Source organism: Asterias amurensis, chromosome 5, assembly GCF_032118995.1.
Source record: "Asterias amurensis chromosome 5, ASM3211899v1".
Taxonomy (NCBI): domain Eukaryota; kingdom Metazoa; phylum Echinodermata; class Asteroidea; order Forcipulatida; family Asteriidae; genus Asterias; species Asterias amurensis.
Genome location: NC_092652.1, coordinates 9,219,430 through 9,239,217, shown reverse-complemented (window position 1 = coordinate 9,239,217; position 19,788 = coordinate 9,219,430). Strand labels below are relative to the sequence as shown.

Genomic DNA, 19,788 nt, shown 5'->3' with positions numbered 1-19,788 from the left:
GTATAATTATGCTGTCGGACAACACATTTTTTTTTCTTTTTCTTTTTTATTTCTTTTTTTAATTACCCTGGGGAAACCTCTCAGTGAAACACTGTTTATCAGAGGTGCCCAGCAACTACACACACATTTAAATTTTAAAATTGTATTAATATAAACATATATTGAGATTCTCACATGAGAGGCTTGTGAGACAAGAAAGCACTTTTTTTTTTTTTTTTTTACCCATACACCGATGTGTAAAAAAAAAAACCCAAAATTAATATTCTTTATCCCCGATGCAAATTTAACATCTATTATAAGAAAGCACTTAAAAACATCTTTTTCCTTAGTTTCTGTTTATTGCTTTTTTGTTCAATTGTTGTATTATTTGCACTGCTATTGTATGTCTAAAGTGCTGTGGTCTAAATGATATGGCACTATATAAAAGCCCATTGTATTGTAATGTACTGGTGACAGCAGACATAAAAGTCACTTTTTGTGGCTCTGAGCATGCGCGCTGGCTGAGCATGCGCGCTGGCTTATAATTTAAAAACAGAAAAGTGAACCAAATTAAGCCAGATGACGATGCGGGCACTCACCATAGATACCAAACTCTCCAGAAACGGGACGAGTTTGAGAAGTTCAACGTCATTATCGTCAGCAAACCAACTCTCTATTGGGATTCCATTCTCTAGCTGCAAAAAAAAACGGTTGGGAGGATAAAATATATCAGTCAACTCATGTTGCTCTAAACAGCGCCATCTACAGGTGAACAATGGCCAATGTGGTTGAGGGCGCTATACAAATCAGTGGTGTGTTTTTTGCCTTAGTTGAGGTCGCAGGCCGTATCTGACTAAATGGCTTCAGCTAGTACCTTTGGCTGACTTGCTGAAGCAAACGGCCTAAGTCCCTTGATTTAGAATAAACAGTATTCTCAGAGTTATACATAGGCCTACTCGAGCAATTTACAGAAAAAGTTTAATGCTAGCTTTGGCTGACTTGCTGAAGCAAACAGCCCAAGTCCCTTGATTTAGAATAAACAATATTCTCAGAGTTTACATAGGCCTACTCGAGTAATTTACAGAAAAAGTTTAATGCTAAGTTCCGACTTAACCTAAAATCAAATAAGGCACATTATATAAGCACAATAAAAACCTAGGTACAATAATTGTAAATTCTTGACTCGTACAAAACCAATATTCAATCCAACATCCAACAAGTACACACCCAAAACACAAGATTATTCAGTATAACATGAAGCAGCAGGTACTGATGAAAGTTGATATGAACAACAAAAACAATGAAAACAGTTATATCAAAATATAATCAGATTTTTCAATCGGAGATGTCAACAAACCACAATAAAACCAAAGACATTTCAAAGACGGAAATCAAAAGGAGGTTGAGTTATCCAACAAAACACAAGGGCCAAGGATAGGGTATTTATGGGCTCTTGAGGGCGCTGTTGTGGTGTAGTAACAAAAGTTCCAGTGAAAGCCTATGGCTCGGGGAAATATGCGATTTTAGGTTTAACAGGTACATGTAAAGGAGTCCCTGAAGTGCATGTAGACCATGTTTCCAACAACTGGGATATCTGGAATAATGCAATGAAAACAGCACAATTTGAATGAAGTATTTGTTGTAGAGTGAGCCATCTTGGATTACCTGATATCCGAATGCCTGCGGTGAGTTATCAATAATCACCGTCTTCGTCAAGTCTCTTCCTAAGATGTTCAAATCTTTGATGTAGTTCCCCTGGACACAGATGCAGTGCTCTCTGAACAGCCGATGCCTACAAGAAAAGATGTGTTTTTGATCGACAGTACTCTAAAGACATCCTCAGGTCGACTTCCAATTCGCCTGCACTGCTACAAAACTTTACATACCTAACATATTAATATGAAATAACTAACCTGTGAAAGTTTTATGCTCAATTGGTCATCAGAATTGTAAGAAAACTCTGTGATAGGTTTCGGGTTGTTTCAAATATGCGGTTTTGGACTCACATGTTTAAAAACTCATGGTCATTTCTCAAAAACTTTATAATTTTTTAGCAATACAAGAATATTTTGTTACCATGACTATCTTTAAACCATGAATAGGCTAGTTGCAAACACTTTCAATCTCGCCAATGTTGTGAACACACTTTTATTTGTTTTTCAGTCACAAATCTAAACCATTTGAAATCAAGAACCACATATATATCCAATGTCAAGAAAACATAAAGTCTTGAAGACAAGCGCTTGAAACATAATGCACACCGTTTTTGCTTCAAAGGTTGACCTGAATTACCAGGCAACAATAGTACAGCCTGGAGTTTGTCGAACTTGAGAAATGACAAGGCAGAGATGGAGTAAGCCATTTGCAATGACTTGCTTAGTCACAATAATGACTTGCTTGGTCACAATATTGACTTGCTTGGTCACAATATTGACTTGCTTGGTCACAATAATGACTTGCTTGGTCACAATAATGACTTGCTTGGTCACAATAATGACTTGCTTGGTCACAATAATGACTTGCTTGGTCACAATAATGACTTGCTTGGTCACAATAATGACTTGCTTGGTCACAATAATGACTTGCTTGGTCACAATAATGACTTGCTTAGTCACAATAATGACTTGCTTGGTCACAATAATGACTTGCTTGGTCACAATAATGACTTGCTTGGTCACAATAAACCGCGTACATTTGAATTCCTCAGACTATAGAGACAGTTGCTGAATCAAATTGTTCGGACAAGTTTTGAATAGCAACTTCCACATGAGCAAACCCTGGTACCATAAACATCGATTCAGAATTGAGTATGGGTGTTCACCATCTCTTATGTAACTTAGCAAACGCTTGCTGTGAAATAGCAACTGTCTCGAATGTCTGAGAAATTCAAATTTAAGTGGTGACTTGTGATCAAGCACGTCATTGTACCAGACAACACTAAAATCTAACCCGCAAATGACTTATGATGAATGAAAACATTCCTGAAAACAGCTTTTGAGTCCGAGTCCCACTTTATCGTAAACTCAGAATATCTAAGATGTTACATTTCAAGAAGTTTACAGACTCTGTGCAACATCAGCTTTTTCTTTCTCCCCTTGGTGACCGCTTTACATCTTCCAAAAAAATTTGAAGGCTCAAAGAGACGTTTGAGAAAATACCGAAATCAGGAATAAATCCTGGGAACTGAAGCGTCGGCAAAGATTAAAACAAGACAAGGAATGTGAACCCACCTGACTAGTTTCTTCTTGGGATCAAGGAGATTCAAGAGTTTATCTGCGTACACTTTCTTGGAGGCCGTGAAGAGTATAATCTCATACAGCTTAGACATCCTCTCCAAAAATTCATGAAAGAAGGGTCTTGTCCGAACATACACCTAAACAGGAAAAGTTCATAAATAAATGGTGTGTACACTTGGGAGAAATGTTTTTCACAGGTTAGTTTTGCAATGTTTTTTTTATTCTGAGGATGCTTTTTTAAATTGCTGCAAGGGTAGACCTTTAGCTATTTAATAACAACATGATCTTACACAAACATGCCTCAACAATGTATTTTTTAATTTTGTTATATTATTTTACATGGTGAACCAACATGGCACGCCATTTTGTAGAGTCAGATTTTTTAATACACAAATCGGCGGACCATGCGAAATCGAGGCACACTTGTGTGGATCATTCTTTTCTACTTTTAAAACACCTTTTTAACCATATATGCATTTTATAATAAAATGGTTCAAGGCAATGTATCCCTTTAAGGTTATAGTCTGGTGGCACCTATCTGCTATGGACTTTTGTGGCCAAACACTTGTTAAACTCGTTCTACTCATTTTAGACTGGTAACCCGTATATTTGCCGCCTTACCTGGTAAGTGACATCTTGAAAGACAACTGGAAATGACATGGTGCAGTTCTCCATCTCAGCCAGACTGCAGTGAACCAGTGTCTCATCCTAAAACACACAATACAGATTGTCAGATGGTCGAGATGAAAATTAAGTTGAAAACGAGAGAGAGAGTTAAAGAGATGAACAAAAACAGTTAGAACACTTCCTTGAATCGTATGAGTTGTAAGTTTTCAGTGGCGTTTGAAGATAAAGTTACATCTGGAAATCAGTGTTGTAGCTAGACCAATTTAAGTGGTGGTCTCTAAATGCAATTTAGTCCACCAAGGGCAAACGGTTCAATATTTATTAATATTTAGATGTGGGGCTATTATTACTCAAGTGTGCAATCTGGGGGAAATCTGTGCTAGGCAGCACAGTGTATTTTACTCGGAGTGCTGTACTTTTTATTTTTATTTTAGTTCTGGGCTGGCTAGCCTGGCACAGCCTACAGTGGCTACAACAGTATTGTAAATATATCCTGACAAATTACAAATCACAAATCACAGGCTTAATTTAAGGGAATCAATGTGTGGTGAAGAGGTTTTCAACTAGTGGTTTAATCCCAGCGAGGCCTGGTTCTTGATAATTCTACCGAGACGAAGTTGAGGTAAATTATCAAGAACCAGGCCTCAGCGGGTTTCAACCACTAGTTGAAAATCGATTCAACACACTTTGATTCCCATTCATAAATACCTTTTCGGTAAAAAAACATCAACACTTTTTTGTCAACAAGACACCCCTCCAGCCATGAAATGGTAAGGCCCTCGGGTAAACAACTCCTTATAAGGGAATGCTGTGCGCGTCGCGTCGTATCGCGTGATGTGGCACAACTTTTTCAGCTGTTGCTCTCGACCAATAGGAATGAAGAAACTGTCTTATAATCACAGGTGCAAGCTTGTGTGTCACGCACATGTTTCAACACTTTTTACTAATCATAAACAAAGGTTTATAACACACCCACCTGACACGCTCTCCACCAATAGGAATAGCGAAACTGTCCGAGGTATTTATGAATGTTACTTTGTAATCAATTGTTTATATTTGTAGCTACAATTGTACAGCAACAGGCACGGAACAATATTCTGGCGATTCTGCTAAGTGGACTTACCAGATCCAGAACCAGTGAGTATTCAGGTGCTCTCCTTGTTTTAAGAGGGAGGGCGGGCTGACGATTCATCACCTCCTCAGAGACTGGAGGCAGCTGCTTGATAAAGTAATACCTTTGGAAATAAATTAAAGTACGCATTAAGTAAAATTAAAAACTAAAATAATAATAAAACGTTCTGAAGTCCCAGGTCGAAATTCCAGTTGAACCTAGTTAAACTGGGTTTAACTGGAACTAGTTGAATCCAGTTGATAAACTAGTTAAACACAGTTAAAACCAGTTGGTTTAATATGGAAAATGGACAGAGACCAACTGGTTTATAATTTCAACCTAGTTGAAACACTGTTAAACCTAGTCCAAACCAGTTGGTTAATATGGAAAATGGACGAGTTTGATCACTATCCAGTTGAACCAGTTGACCCCAGTTAACTAGGTTCAACTGGAATTTTGACCTGGGGTGCATTTCACAATAATCGTCTCAACAATGAGCTTTGTGCCAACATTTCTCAGCTCCCTGGGGAGTATACAACCCGGCAACCGTAGCGCTCCAAAAACTTTTTCATGCACAGTATCAACCTCTACCCAATCCAGGTATCCATTTATACCCCTGGGTGAAGAGAAGCAGTCACAGTAAAGTATCTTGCTCAAGGACACAAGTGTCAAGACCGGGATTTAAACCCACACTCCGATGATGTAACCACCATAACTTGAATCTGATGCTCTTAAACATTCGGCCATGACACCCTACAAGAGGGTGGTTCGAAAAGGTTTTCTTGTAAGAAACTATAAGTGAGGGCGCTGCACTGTGGCGACCACCTTGTGTGCTCAGTGTCTGATATTTGTCTCGTTTTTGTCATTTTTTAGTACATTTGTTGGACTTATTGTTGAATTGGAGGCTGCCTTGTTGCACCAAGCATCATGTTTTTATGGATTTGTATTTGTTTGCTGTTAGTTTTGAGAGTTTTGAGCCAAATTCTTGCCAATCCTGCCGAGGGAGTGAACGAATATGGACGGCCATTTCCCAACGTGTACAACCGACAGGAATTACTGCAGCTTCGGCCTTTGACCAGTGCCCCACCCAACATTGACATTCCAATAGAGATTCAATCAAAGCAACGTAAAAGGGGAAAAAAGGGTGGAATTCGCCAACGACTTAGACGCCGAAAGTTTCGTCCGCCACTTCCTTCAATAATCACAGGTAATTCGCAATCACTTCGAAACAAAATGGATGAATTAAAGGCCTGCACTGACTACCATTATGAATATAGAGACGGTTGCCTGATGTGTTTTAGTGAGACATGGTTTAAGAGTACAGACAGTCCACACACATCAAAAATCGAGGGTTTTGCTTGCGAAAGAATGGACAGGACATTAGATTCAAATAAACTTACTGGAGGTGGAGTTTGTGCCTATGTCAACAAGAGATGGTGCACAGATATTAAAGTTAAACACACAGTTAGTTCACCGGACATCGAGTTACTCACGATTTCACTGCGCCCATTTTACCTTCCCAGAGAGTTCAATCAAATATTCATCACCGTTGTCTACATTCAGCCTAAAGCTGACGTAAACATTGCCTCTTCTAAAATTGCTGAGATTACGCAAAACCTTGAACTGAAATCGCCAGACTCTTTGAATCTGATACTTGGAGATTTCAATAATTGTCAATTGGAGTCCACCCTTCCACATTACCATCAATATGTGAACATTCCTACAAGGGGAGATAGGACATTGGATAAATGCTATGGCAACGTTGCAGATGGCTATAATGCATATAAGAAAGCAGGACTTGGAACGTCTGATCACGATATGGTGCATCTGATGCCCAAATACAAACAAAAACTTAAACAAAAGAAGCCTTCCGTTGTTAAAGTAAAACAATGGACAAAGGAAAACACCGACACCTTGAGAGCATGTTTAGAATGTACTGACTGGGCTGTGTTCATGGACTCTAATGAAATCGACGAGACAACTGAGGCTGTTAGTGCGTATATAAATTTTTGTGAAGATTTGACTGTTCCAGAAATAGAACGAAAATTCTATCCTAACAACAAGCCATGGATAACAAAGGAGATACGCAACCTCTTAAAACAGAAAGTACTAGCCGTTGAAAATAATGATGTGCAAGAAAAACGGAAGATTCAATGTGAAATTACCAGGCTGATTAAACACAGTAAACGCATGTATGGAAAACAAATAGAGGACAACTTTAGCCTAAAGGACCCCAAAAAGGCTTGGCAGGGTCTGAAAACCATAACCGGTTGTGGTCTCAAGAACAGGACAATAAACATTGCACCGGAAAAGCTACACGATTTTCGCAAACGAGCTGAATGTTTTCTACAGTCGCTTTGATGTTGCCGATTTTAGCGATTTAAACACCGACATCTGCAGAACTTTGGAATCCAATGCAAGCACAGAAAACGCAATCCAACTCAGCTTGCAAACCGTTGAAAACGCATTGAAGAAATTAAAAGCCAACAAAGCAAAGGGCCCGGATGGGATCTCGGGAAAGACTCTAAAAATGTGCTACAAAGAACTGTCACTTGTTTTTCGAGAAATGTTTCAATGGTCACTTGATGCTCACCACATTCCCAAACTATGGAAATCGTCAAATGTTGTCCCCATTCCAAAAATAGCCAAACCTTCAGCCTGGAATGATTATCGGCCAGTAGCTCTTACCGCCATTGTAATGAAATGTTTTGAGAGCATTGTGAAAGAACTTCTCCTGACACATACCAAGATCTTTGCCGATCCTTGCCAGTTTGCATACTGTACAAAGCGAGGGGTGGATGACGCTGTAACAACACTATTACACAATATCCAGTGTCATCTTGATCAACCTAAAACTTACGTTAGAACACTATTTTTTGATTTCTCATCTGCCTTCAATACACTACAACCGCATAAGTTGGTTCAGAAGCTACAGAACATGCACGTCAATCCACACTTGTGCCTGTGGATCAGTGACTTCATGAGAGCTAGACCCCAACGTGTAAAGATCAGAACTTCTTTCTCTGACTTGATCTTCACAAATACTGGAGCGCCACAGGGTTGTGTACTACCACCAGTCCTCTTTACTTTGTACACCAGTGACTTTAATAGTAACAGTGAATCTTGCTCTCTTGTTAAGTACGCCGATGACACTTCCTTGATTGGTCTGATCCTCAAAAACAATGAGACTAATTATAGGCTTGAAATAGAGCGCTTTGTCCAGTGGTGTGATGACAACTTTCTCACTTTGAATATAACCAAAACCAAAGAACTTGTTTTTTGATTTTCGTAAGATCCGTCAAGGTATTCATCCGGTTTGTATAAAGAATGACGAAGTCGAAATTGTCAGTGAATATAAATATCTTGGAACAATTATAGATAACAAACTGGATTGGAACAAAAATACTCAAAAAATGTGTGCCAAGGCAAATCAGAGGCTTTATTTTCTAAGGAAATTACGATCTTTCAATGTCCGTGATTCGATTTTACACCTATTTTACCAGAGTATTATTCAGTCAGTCATTACTTTTAGCTGTATTGTTTGGTATAATAATCTAACTGTGAAAAATCAGAAGAAAATTGATCGTATCACCAAGGTTGCCAGCAAGATAATAGGGTTCGAAGTAAAACCCATGAGAGAAATCCTAGACAAGCAGTATGTAAATAAACTGACAGTTATAACCCAGGACCCAACTCACCCACTTCACTCATTCATTCACATTCTCCCATCAGGAATGTACCGTTCTCTCTCTACTCGCACAAACCGGTTCAGACTATCTTTTTTACCCAGTGCTATTCATCTTTTTAACTCACTTTTTATAAGGTAACTTAGTAGTAGTTGTTGTTTTCCATTTTAATCAGTGATGGTGAGATTTTGATAACGTTTCTCTCTTTGTAAAACTTGAACTAGCCTATTTGTTGCTTATATTAATTTTTGTAATTAATTCTGTGTTTTTAAAATGTAATGTTTGTTTGTTTTTCTATAAGTATCAAATTTGAATCTTTTAGTGCACACATGGAAAGCAATTTTCACTTTTTACTTGTGATGAAATAAATAAATTGAATTGAATTGAACTGTGTTATCCACACACACAAAAATCGTAAAAGAATAAGCATATTTTATGCAACTGCCAACACAGTGCAGTAATTCTACATTTATTTTTGTTTTGCAACGTCCACATTACTCTTGTTTACAAAAGTGAGTAATTAACCACTCTTGTATAGCGCATATTACACATAGTAATAAAGCAAGGATGTCCTCACAAGGATGTCCTTGCTCTGGCAAGAAGCATATAATAGATCCTTTTTGTTAAAGTCACCGGTTTTTAATGGGTAGCATACTCGCACACATCTCTTTGTCAACCAGTTGAACCAATGACCTTTCTTTGTTCTCCATTCGTCTGGATAGAGAAACAAACCAACCAACCAGCCAGCCAACCAGCCAACCAGCCAACCAACCAACCAACCCACCAACCCACCAACCAACCAACCAACCAACCAGCCAACCAACCCACCCACCCACCCACCCACCCACCAACCAACCAACCAACCAATCAACCAGCCAACCAACCAACCAACCAACCAACCAACCCACCAACCAACCAACCAGCCAGCCAACCAACCAGCCAACCAGCCAGCCAACCAACCAACCAACCAACCCACCCACCCACCCACCAAACAACCAACCAACCAACCAACCAACCGACCAACCCACCAGCCAACCAACCAGCCAGCCAACCAACCAACCAACCAACCAACCAACCAACCAACCAACCAACCAACCAACCAACCAACCAACCAACCAACCAACCCACCAACCAACCAACCCACCAGCCAACCAACCAACCAACCAACCATCCAACTGACTCCACACTCAGCAGAAAAGGGAAACAAATATATAAAATGTTTGATACAATATCTAGAGGCCAACCGCTGCCCTTAGTGCCAAACAGCAACGGTTACAAAGAGAAAACAATACAAACTGTTTCATAATGTCAAGAAGAATTGACAAAAATATGAAATAGTTTGTATTGTTCTCTCTTCATAAAATTTTCTTGTAAGAAATTCATTGGAATGGAGACTCAATGCAAGGAACTTTTGCATGGTCCTTTTTAAGTCACTTACTAAAAACAAACAAAAACAAAAACAAAAAGAGCCAATGGGATTGAAACTGATTCAAAACAAACTACAGTACTCCAGGTCAACCCCCCCCCCCCCTGACTAACTCTCAGGGATATTTTAAGAATAGCAGAGATTCTATATCTCAACCCCAACACAACTATTCAACAAGATTGGACAGACTGAGCTGATAAGGCACCCTGTTGAGTAACTTCCGTTTTCATGTGATGAATAATAACACCGGTTTTTGGAAAACACTGCTAAAACCGTCAACCCCCACAAACCAAGTACCGCAAAATGTAGGTCATATTTTCAATCCTGATGCAAAACAGGAAATAGACTGTGCATGCTTCTCTCGTCCTTCCATCAGAGGTTGGTCCTTATAAATATTCATAAGAAGACAAATTTCTCCTTCCCATCCATTCAGAGGTTGTTCCCCTTTGTGGGTGGACGGGATGACAAGCAGCATTTTGCATGTTTACTCTTACCCTATCCAATCAGAAGCATTCCTCATGATGCATCATATGACAAACACCTTTTTGCATAATTTCTTTATCCTGTCCAATCAGAGCTTGCGCCTCGTGAATATTTTATGTTGACAATGAGCACTGTGTGTTCACTTGGCAGGAGTCTATTTTTCTGTTAGGATACTAGAGTGAAATGCTCATATCCGAGACAGCAATGTGTCATACTTCTTTATACAGAACTAAAGTCAAGACTGAGAAGGGCCGACCTCAACATGTTGTTTATTTTGTAAACGGAAGCATAAGGGAAGATTGATGGCAATAAACAGGGTTCGTGACCTTTAGAGTAGTAGTTAATTCTAATTCGATGGGGGTACCTGGGAGGAAAAAGGTCATGCAATGTCATAAATCCAGTACACTCAGAGATGCAAGAAGGAAAAATAAATAAAAAAAATTGTCTGCACTAGGTTCACCTTCTCATTCTCAAGAGAAACAACTTGCATTTTCAGCAAAAACAATTTTGAGTTGAAAAAAGACAAATTGTCTAGAGCGGGATTCCAACCCATTAACTCAGATAAAAGTGCTTGCGCCCTACTAACTGAGCTATCTACATTATACCCCTTATGTTGGCAGTCTCCCTAAAATATATGTTGTCAATATCTTTTTGTTCGGTGGTGAATAACCAACAAAATAATTATTTGCCTGTGTGTACAAATATGCCTTCTGGACAACACTTTCTGAAACTGCTGAAAATTTTCTAGAGTACCTTTCCCCGAAAAATTTGGAAATACTGTCTGCCTACTGGACACCACTTTCTGAAACTGCTGAAACTTTTTTGGAGTACTTTTCCCCAAAAAATGTTGATACTTAAAGGAACACGTTGTCTTGGATCGGACGAGTTGGTCTATAAAAAAACGTTTGTAACCGTTTTTTATAAAATGCATATGGTTGGAAAGATGTTTTAAAAGTAGAATACAATGATCCACACAAATTTGCCTCGAAATTGCATGGTTTTCATTTTACTGTGCGAACTAACGCGGTCCGCCATTTATGGGAGTCAAAAACTTGACCCTCATAAAATTGCCGACCGTGTTAGTCGACAAGGTAGAAGGAAAACCGTGCAATTCGAGGCATGTTTGTGTGGATCACTGTATTCTACTTTTACATCATCTTTCCACCCATATGCATTTATAACAAACGGTTACAAACGCTTTTCAAAGACCAACTCGACCGATCCAATGCACGTGTTCCTTTAAATAGAAACTCTAAGTGTGTGAACACACCCCCTGGTGAGCAAGCTTATAATAATACTCACGGATCAAACGTTTCCCATTCTTCAAGTGTGTAATCCGAGTCTAGGGAGTCATCTTCTTCCACGTAGGTGTTGCAGGCCGATAAGGAGCATTGCGTCACCTCATTGTGATTGGAATCTGAAGAAAAATAACATAAAAATAAGTAAATAAATAAAATAAATAAATAAACAAAATAAATGAATAAAAGAAAAAAGAAAATGGGATGTCGAAGGGCTGTGGACTCAAGTTCTGTACTTCATAGACTGCGGGTTTGAATCCTGGCCTGGGCCCAATTTCATGGCTCTGCTTACTGTAAGCACAGAATCTGCACTTACGGAAGCAGGGAATTCTGTGCTTACGGCAATCGTATTTCACGGGTTAGCGGCGAATTTAGGCTTCTTCACGTTACTAGGCATTCTACGCTTACAAGGCTAGCGCAGAAATTCGGCGCTTGCATGTAAGCGGGGAATCGTGATCGTAAGCGCAGAATTCGGCGGTAAGCAGAGCCATGAAATTAGGCCCTGGTCAGTTGCGACACTTGTGTCCTTGAGCATGGCACTTTATCAAAATTGCTCCATCCACTCAGGGAGTATAAAATGGGTGCTAGCGAGAGCTGGGCGCAGCTAGGCAGTAACATGGAATACACCCGTATCATGTCCAGGAAATTAGACATAGATAAAAACACCAGCCTGATTGGCTTGGGATAGACTTCACTTAAAAAAGACACAAACAAACCTCCCAAACACTATGCCCGCCATTACATCAGGGTTTACATGTACAACTCTACATGCATTTTAGGCTGTAAACTGCTCACCTCTTTTTCTAATTGTACATTAAAGCTCTTGAAACAATGGCTGCAGTCAAAGCATAATGCTAACTTCCAAAGCATTAATTTGGTCACAAAGTTTACAAAGTCAGTCTCATGGTGTGCTTTAACCAATGCAGTTGCGTCATAAATAGGGTTGATTTACTTGGACTTGTCCAAAAAAAGTCAGAAAATTGGGCACTTCTTAAGATAAAGACAAACTCTTTGATTTGATGTATTTCAGCATGTTTTACGGATTAACAAGACTCTCCTGAAAACTTTGCTTCTGTGATTTTCAATTACTTTTCTTCTCAAAAACTTGACGACTAATGAAGCTGAAACTTATGACAGACATCTTCATTGGCAGTGAGTAAGGATTCATGTTATGGCCAAAATCTTGATCTACAGAAGGCACCATCCCTTTAAAGACACTGGACACTATTGGCAATTGTCAAAGACTAGCCTTCACAGTTGGTGTATCTCAACATATGCATAAAATAACAAACCTGTGAAAATTTGAGCTCAATCGGTCATTGAACTTGAGAGATAATAATGAAAGAAAAAAACACCCTTGTCACACACAGTTTTGTGCGTTTAGATGGTTGATTTTGAGACCTCAAGTTCTAAACCTGAGGTCTCGAAATCAAATTCGTGGAAAATGACTTCTTTCTCGAAAACTATGTCACTTCAGAGGGAGCCCTTTTTCACAATGTTATACACAATCAACCTCTCCCCATTACTCGTCCCCGAGAAAGGTTTTATGCTAATAAATATTTTGAGTAATTACCAATAGTGTCCACTGCCTTTGAGACTCTTTCTTTGCTTTGATTTGCCTTCAAACTTAACTCTCATTAGAATTGATCCTAACCTAATCAATCTCCTGACGATGACTAGAGCAAGCTAGTCGAAACGTTGAGACCAATTCAGAACTGACTCCGCGGCAGTACAGTTAATTACAATCCTATAAGCTAAAGTAGTAGTCCAGTCTATTTTCTATACCATCCGCCCTGGTAATAGTTAAAAGCAGGACAGTTCTTTTCAGAACTGAGAAGTCTCCCGAACCTCCGTTTATCTACTCCGCGGCAGTAGAATAAAGCAAGACAGTTCCCTAAGAACAACTCTACCTGGCAAGTAGATACCCACATGGTGTTACCGCAAACCAAATATACATTGATCCTAACCTGTTATCATCTTATCATGCTCATCTTCAACTTCAATGTCCTCCCCTTCTTCCTCCTCCTCCTCCTCCTCTTCTTCTTTCTCTTCTGCAGCATGTGTGCTGCCCTCTGCTGTTGAGGCTAAGCCAGGTGGTAACTCGGCACTCGTTGTGGTGACATCATTCTCTGGGACGTTAGGAACGGCTGCCTCTTGACAGATGGAGTCAGCGGGCACAGAGTCCATGTCCAGCCTCTCTGCCACTTTGGGTAGGTTTTCCTTGTTTTCAGCCGTCAAGCCTGGTTTAAAGAGGGGTGGTTAGAGTAGGGGGATAGGGTTGGGGGACGACAAGAGAGCACAAAAAGGTCAAATTTAAAAGCAGTGCTTGCAAGCAAGGGGTTCAGGTCAAGTTCACACAAAACAGAAATTAAATCATTTAGAATTGCTCAGTAGGGCTTTTAAAACAAAAGATAAACTTAAGTAAAAAATATTCCAAGGGCCTTATTTCAATTCATTGTTCTTCGACTAATTTTCCAAAATGTTCTCTTAGAATGTTCTCCCAGTTTTTAAAAATCCTGAGGAGAACCTTATATATTCATTACTCATCATGATCAGCAACAAATCTGACAGAGAATAACTTTCCCTACATGTAATGTTGGCACAAAACTGATAACATACAGTCATCAAAGAAAATAATGGCGAACAAATTAATAACAGACAGAGTACATTCAAACATCCATCGGAGAAGTTGTTCCGAGCAGGGAAAAACATCTGCCATGCGCCAGTTTAGGAAAACTCTTCTGACAACAAGTGGTTGTCATTTAGCCTTCGAGAAAGACTCTGCTAGGGTCGAAACGTCAGGCCATTAACTATTTTGTTTTGCATTTATACCATCGGTCCATTTGGTTGGTAAGTTGTTTGCAACAGCTAATTTTACTTTCTCAAGAATTGTTTAAGAAATACAACTGGACTCACCATTGCAGAGGAACTGGTAGACAGGACTGAAAATAGTTCCAAGGAGTGTGGTTCGAGGCGGACTATCAAAGTCCGCTGAAGTTACAGACTTAGCTGCCATCGCATTCTTCGGTACTACAAAGAATACAGGAGAGATAACATTAGAGTCTTTTAAAATTATGTCGGATGGTCCTAGAGGTTTTAAAAGCAATGAACTTCGGCACGAGGCCCAATCTGTTGAAGCAGAAAAGTACCGCTTAGCAACTCGTTGCACAGCAGAAATTGGTAGGATAACAGTCATTATAACACACCTCTTGCTTGTTCTGTATTCTGGTTGGCTGAAACACGGTCACGTGGGATGAACTAATATAGTCTAGTGTTCGCGCCCGCGTTTGCGGGAACTAGTACCCGAGCGGGCACTAGTCTTTTGTAATGTATTGATGTTGGGACTTGCACAAGTCTAATGGTTGTTAAGTGATGTCACGTAGCCCACACTGGGCGCCGCCAAGTTTAGCTCATGTTTACATGTTAGTAACATGGAATGCTGTTCAGCTCACAATAAATGCTTTGAAGTTCAGAATTACAAATACGATTGAGTGTTCCAAGTACTTATAAAAATTAGGAGTAGTCTACTACATCTTTGAAAATAGTGCCCAGTTACAGCGCCCTCTCTTGACTTGAACCGTGAAATGCAACTACAAAACTTCCTGTCTTTTCCAAATTTCTGTTCTTATTTGACATTTAAGACCCAGCTAAAACACATATTGACTGGCATAATTCGGTAACTAGTGTACGTCTATTCCCCCTTGGGCCTGTAAGTGACCAGAAGAGGGGCCTATCCGAAATTCTGGTCACTCAAAGTCCCTCGGGGGAATAGACGTACACCAGTTACCTCATTGCCAATCAATATGTGTATACTAATAGTACATGGGACAAGGTACTTTGGTCGGTAACCTTATTCTGGTAAGCATAATTTTGTTGTGCTGAGCAACTTTTTGAACTTTAAAAGCAGCTCTAGGAAATTGGGCCCTGATGTTTCTGATCAGCAGAGAGTGGGTACGAAACCCAGTCGTGACAACTGTTAAGCAAGACACTTAACCATGATGCTCAGTCCTTCGGATGGGACGTAAAGCCGTAGGTCCCGTGTGTTGTGTAATGCACGTAGAGAGCAGGGGTTCGCCACGGTGTTCCTGGTGTAATTGGCAGCATATTGGCCACAGCACCTTGTAAACCATTATATGGTGCCTTAAAAAATAAGTACGTCTCAAAGTCCCACATACATGTACCTTGCAGGAAAATACTGAAAGTTTAAGCATCTTAAGCGCCACTGAGTGCGTTCGATCCTCAACAAATTATGTAGGGATATGTTCTCAACCAACGATGGGAACGGATCAAGGTGATGTACACCAGATAACGAAACTCGTGTTCCCCTCTGCGCTGTGCAGCCATGGAACATTCGCCTTTGTACCACATTATTATTATTATTACTCACTTGTATTGTTGTTACATTCATCCACCACCATAGTGGGCTCCGTCTTGGTCCTCTTGGGTTTGGACATGGGCGTTGAGGAGATGAAGGTGTTATCTTCAGTTGCATCTCGCTTCCTCTTACATGCGATGTCTGACTTCTGGAGAAGAAAAAAAAGTTTTGAAAACTTCTATTAACCTTCTACCAGGTTCATACTCCAAAACGCCTCGGGATCTCCCGTATGCACACAACACCAAGGTACCCCCACCATGCCACACTTTCTCACCATTTTCTCAGTGCCACAAATTGCCACAGCAGAAATTGACTGAGAAGCAAAACCTTACGACCTAACTTCCATTACAATTGGAGACCTTTTGAGACGCTGGCGGCAGCAGACATAAACTATATTTTTTTTGCGGCTCTGCGCGTGCCCGCACATGCTCAGTTGTCCGTGTAGGTCTGGGCACGCAACTACTGGCAAGAACTGTGAAAAGGGACAGTCTATTAAAGGATTTGGGTACTTTTTTTTAAATGTCCATAGATTTACACTAAACTTACAGGGTTTGAAGATAATGATAGTGTAAAGCTCCCCTTCAAACATTACTTACTGAGGCGCTGTAGTTTTTAAGAAATGAGTAAAACAATGTCATGAAAATACGTTTGTAAATGATAAAAATAATTTTCATCTCATGAGACGAAAATTATTTTCATTACATTGTTTTACTCATTTCCCAAAAACTACAGCACCTCAGCACGTATTATTTTCAGGGAAGCTTTCTACTATCATTATCTTCAAACTGTGTAAGTTTAGTGTAAATCTGTGGACATTGTGTTTTTAGTCCTACAAAAGTTACATAGACCCTTTAAGCACAGCTTGTGGCTTTTCCAGTTTACTACTCTCATTGAAGTACCTTGGGCTATGACCCTACTCTATGCGCCTCAAAATGCCACTGTTGTCGCACAGTGAGGTTTGGGTTGATTGTCTCAAGAAACACACCGATAGTAGAAGGATTCTAATAACAACATCACAGATCTTACAAAGTTTACAAAACCAAAAGGTGTCGACAGTGGTTATCAATTAGAATAAGTGCCTCTTCTTATAACACCTCTTCCTGTTAAATATGAGCTCCTATAAATGAAACAGTCAATATATCAAGAACAAGAAATGGCCGCCAGCTTTTGAACTAACTGCAATCAGTGTTCATAATCTTTTTGTTCAACCTTGAGAGGTAATCAAGACAACACAATTAAGCGAGAGCAAATAATAGCTAAGTGAAAAAATAAATAAAAGAAAAGTGGATAGCAAATAGTGATAGTGCAAATGATAGTGCACAGGAAATGATAGTCACTCCAACGTCTGCAGCCGATTTCACGAAACGCTAGGATTGATCCTATCTCGAGTTAGGATTAATCTTAAGGTCTGTATGCTACAGTCCTAGGTCCTAAGATTGATCTTAAGTTAAGAAGAGTTTGGTGAAATCAACGGCTGCCGCCTTAAATTATACAACAGTTATAAGAAATAAGGTAGAACAAAATCACAGGTTTTACATCACCCCTCAGAGATACAAAAACAACATGAGCAGCAAAGGTACAGTTACAGCCAGTTACACAAAAATATATAAGTGAAGATGAATTTAAAGCCATTATACACTTTCGGTAAACAGTATTGTCCAAGTCCCACACTTCGTGTATCACAACTTATATATAAAATAACAAACCTGTGAAAATTTAGGCTCAATCGGACATCGGAGTCGGGAGAAAATAACGGGAAAACTTACTCCTGTTTTTGCACGTTTCGCCGTGTCATGACATGTGTTTATAACAAATCCGTAATTCTCGTTAACGAGAATTGATATTGTTTTACCGTTTTCTCAAAAGTAAAGCATTTCATGGACTAATATTTCAAGAGAAGTCTTTCACCATTACCTTCTGTAAACCCTGTAAATTATTTGTAAATCTGTGAACTTTTTTTTTTTTTTTTTCTGTACCGAAAGGGTCAAATGGCTTTAAAGGATTCGGGTACTTTTTCAAAATGTCCACAGATTTTTATTAAACTTACAGGGTTTGAAGATAATGATAGTGGAAAGCTTCCCTTCAAATATTACTAACTGAGGTTGTGTAGTTTTTGAGAAATGGGTAAAACAAGTCACAAAATAATTTGCGTCTCAGGAAGATGAAAAATATTTTAGCATGTAAAATCCCATTAACCAGTTGTGATATTATACCAAAACCATAGCGTAACCGGTTAATACGTTTATACATGTTAAAACGGAGACAACAGTTAGGTGTTTTACTCATTTCTCAAAAACTACAGCACCTTGGTAAAAAGTAAAATTTCTAGGGAAGCTTTCTACCATCATTATCTTCATACGTTTAATGTAAATCTGTGGACATTGTGTTTGTGTTAGGAAAAGGTACATAGACCCTTTAAATGAAACACTTCATAAAAATGTTCACATTACTCCCTGAAGATCCTTCACGATCTACTGACAAATGTGACCCGCTCTGCAAAAAAAGGGTATTAAGGGACGACATGCTAATTACATTTAAAGAGGCGTTCAATGTTGAGATCCTGAAAATATTTTCAAAACATGATTTTGTCTTCCTTGGTTTATTGGCTTCTATTGCATAAATACTTCCATATTTTATTCACAAAAATATATATATATATTTTTTTTAGTTCAAAAAACAAAGGTTTTTGTATCAATTTTAGGTAACTTCCATTAAATGTTGCTAGGTTTAAGGAGCTGTATCTCCGAAGGCACTTTCATTAAATTGTAAAATATGAAATGCAAATATCAGTATATCTCCAAAACGCAAAATGCCACAGGGTTCAAACCTGCACCAAAATAAAGCTTACAGTAACACCAATTCAGCTGTGTATGTAACTCAATTTACTTATTTTGTCCCTTAATACCCATTTTTGCAGAGCCGGTCACAAATACACTTGTTGAGGGTTACAGTGCAGGAGTGTAACAGTGCTTTCAACCTAACCTGCCGTCAGTTTGATATTCTATATAAATCTGACCGGATTAAATGGCAAGAAACTCTTCCCTCCGTATCCACAGATACTTGTTAACGACGTAGTGTCAAACGTCAGTCAGTGCCCAGCTATATTCCCAACTCATGCATGTAAATTGCTGGATCGGCAAGGTGTGATGCCATGCTATTGAGCTTCAACAAAATCCTTAAGAAAAAGAAAAAATGGTGTCAAGCTTTCTGCCTACCGCACCAGAACAAATAAAGAATGTCGGCGATTAAAATCTCTGTCGAAAGTGGCCATTCACATTGCTGTGATAAAGGCATTGGTGGACACTATTGGTAATTATCAAAGACCAGTCTTCTCACTTGGTTTATCTCAACATTATGCATAAAATAACAAACCTGTAAAAATTTGAGCTCAATTGGTCGTCCAAGTTGCGAGATAATAATGAAAAAAAAAACCAACCTTGTCACACGAAGTTGTGTGCTTTAAGAAGGTTGATTTTGAGACCTCCAATTCTAAATCTGAGGTCTCGAAATCAAATTCGTGGAAATTTCTTTCTTTCTCGAAAACTACATGTACATGTATGTCACTTC

General features: G+C 39.2%; 1 protein-coding gene across 2 annotated transcripts in view; it reads right to left on the bottom strand.

Moving 5' to 3' along the window:
* Positions 1-19,788, bottom strand: part of LOC139937847 (CTD small phosphatase-like protein 2) — a 68,551-nt gene that overhangs the window by 9,605 nt on the left and 39,158 nt on the right. For both annotated transcript variants that reach the window (XM_071933193.1, XM_071933194.1), the window contains exons 4-12: positions 16,234-16,369; positions 14,763-14,876; positions 13,814-14,086; positions 11,851-11,965; positions 4,966-5,077; positions 3,837-3,923; positions 3,210-3,352; positions 1,645-1,771; positions 579-674 (exon numbers count right to left, since the gene is read on the bottom strand). In XM_071933193.1, coding sequence (XP_071789294.1) covers positions 579-674; positions 1,645-1,771; positions 3,210-3,352; positions 3,837-3,923; positions 4,966-5,077; positions 11,851-11,965; positions 13,814-14,086; positions 14,763-14,876; positions 16,234-16,369 — 1,203 coding nt within the window. The remainder of the gene's footprint in view (positions 1-578; positions 675-1,644; positions 1,772-3,209; positions 3,353-3,836; positions 3,924-4,965; positions 5,078-11,850; positions 11,966-13,813; positions 14,087-14,762; positions 14,877-16,233; positions 16,370-19,788) is intronic.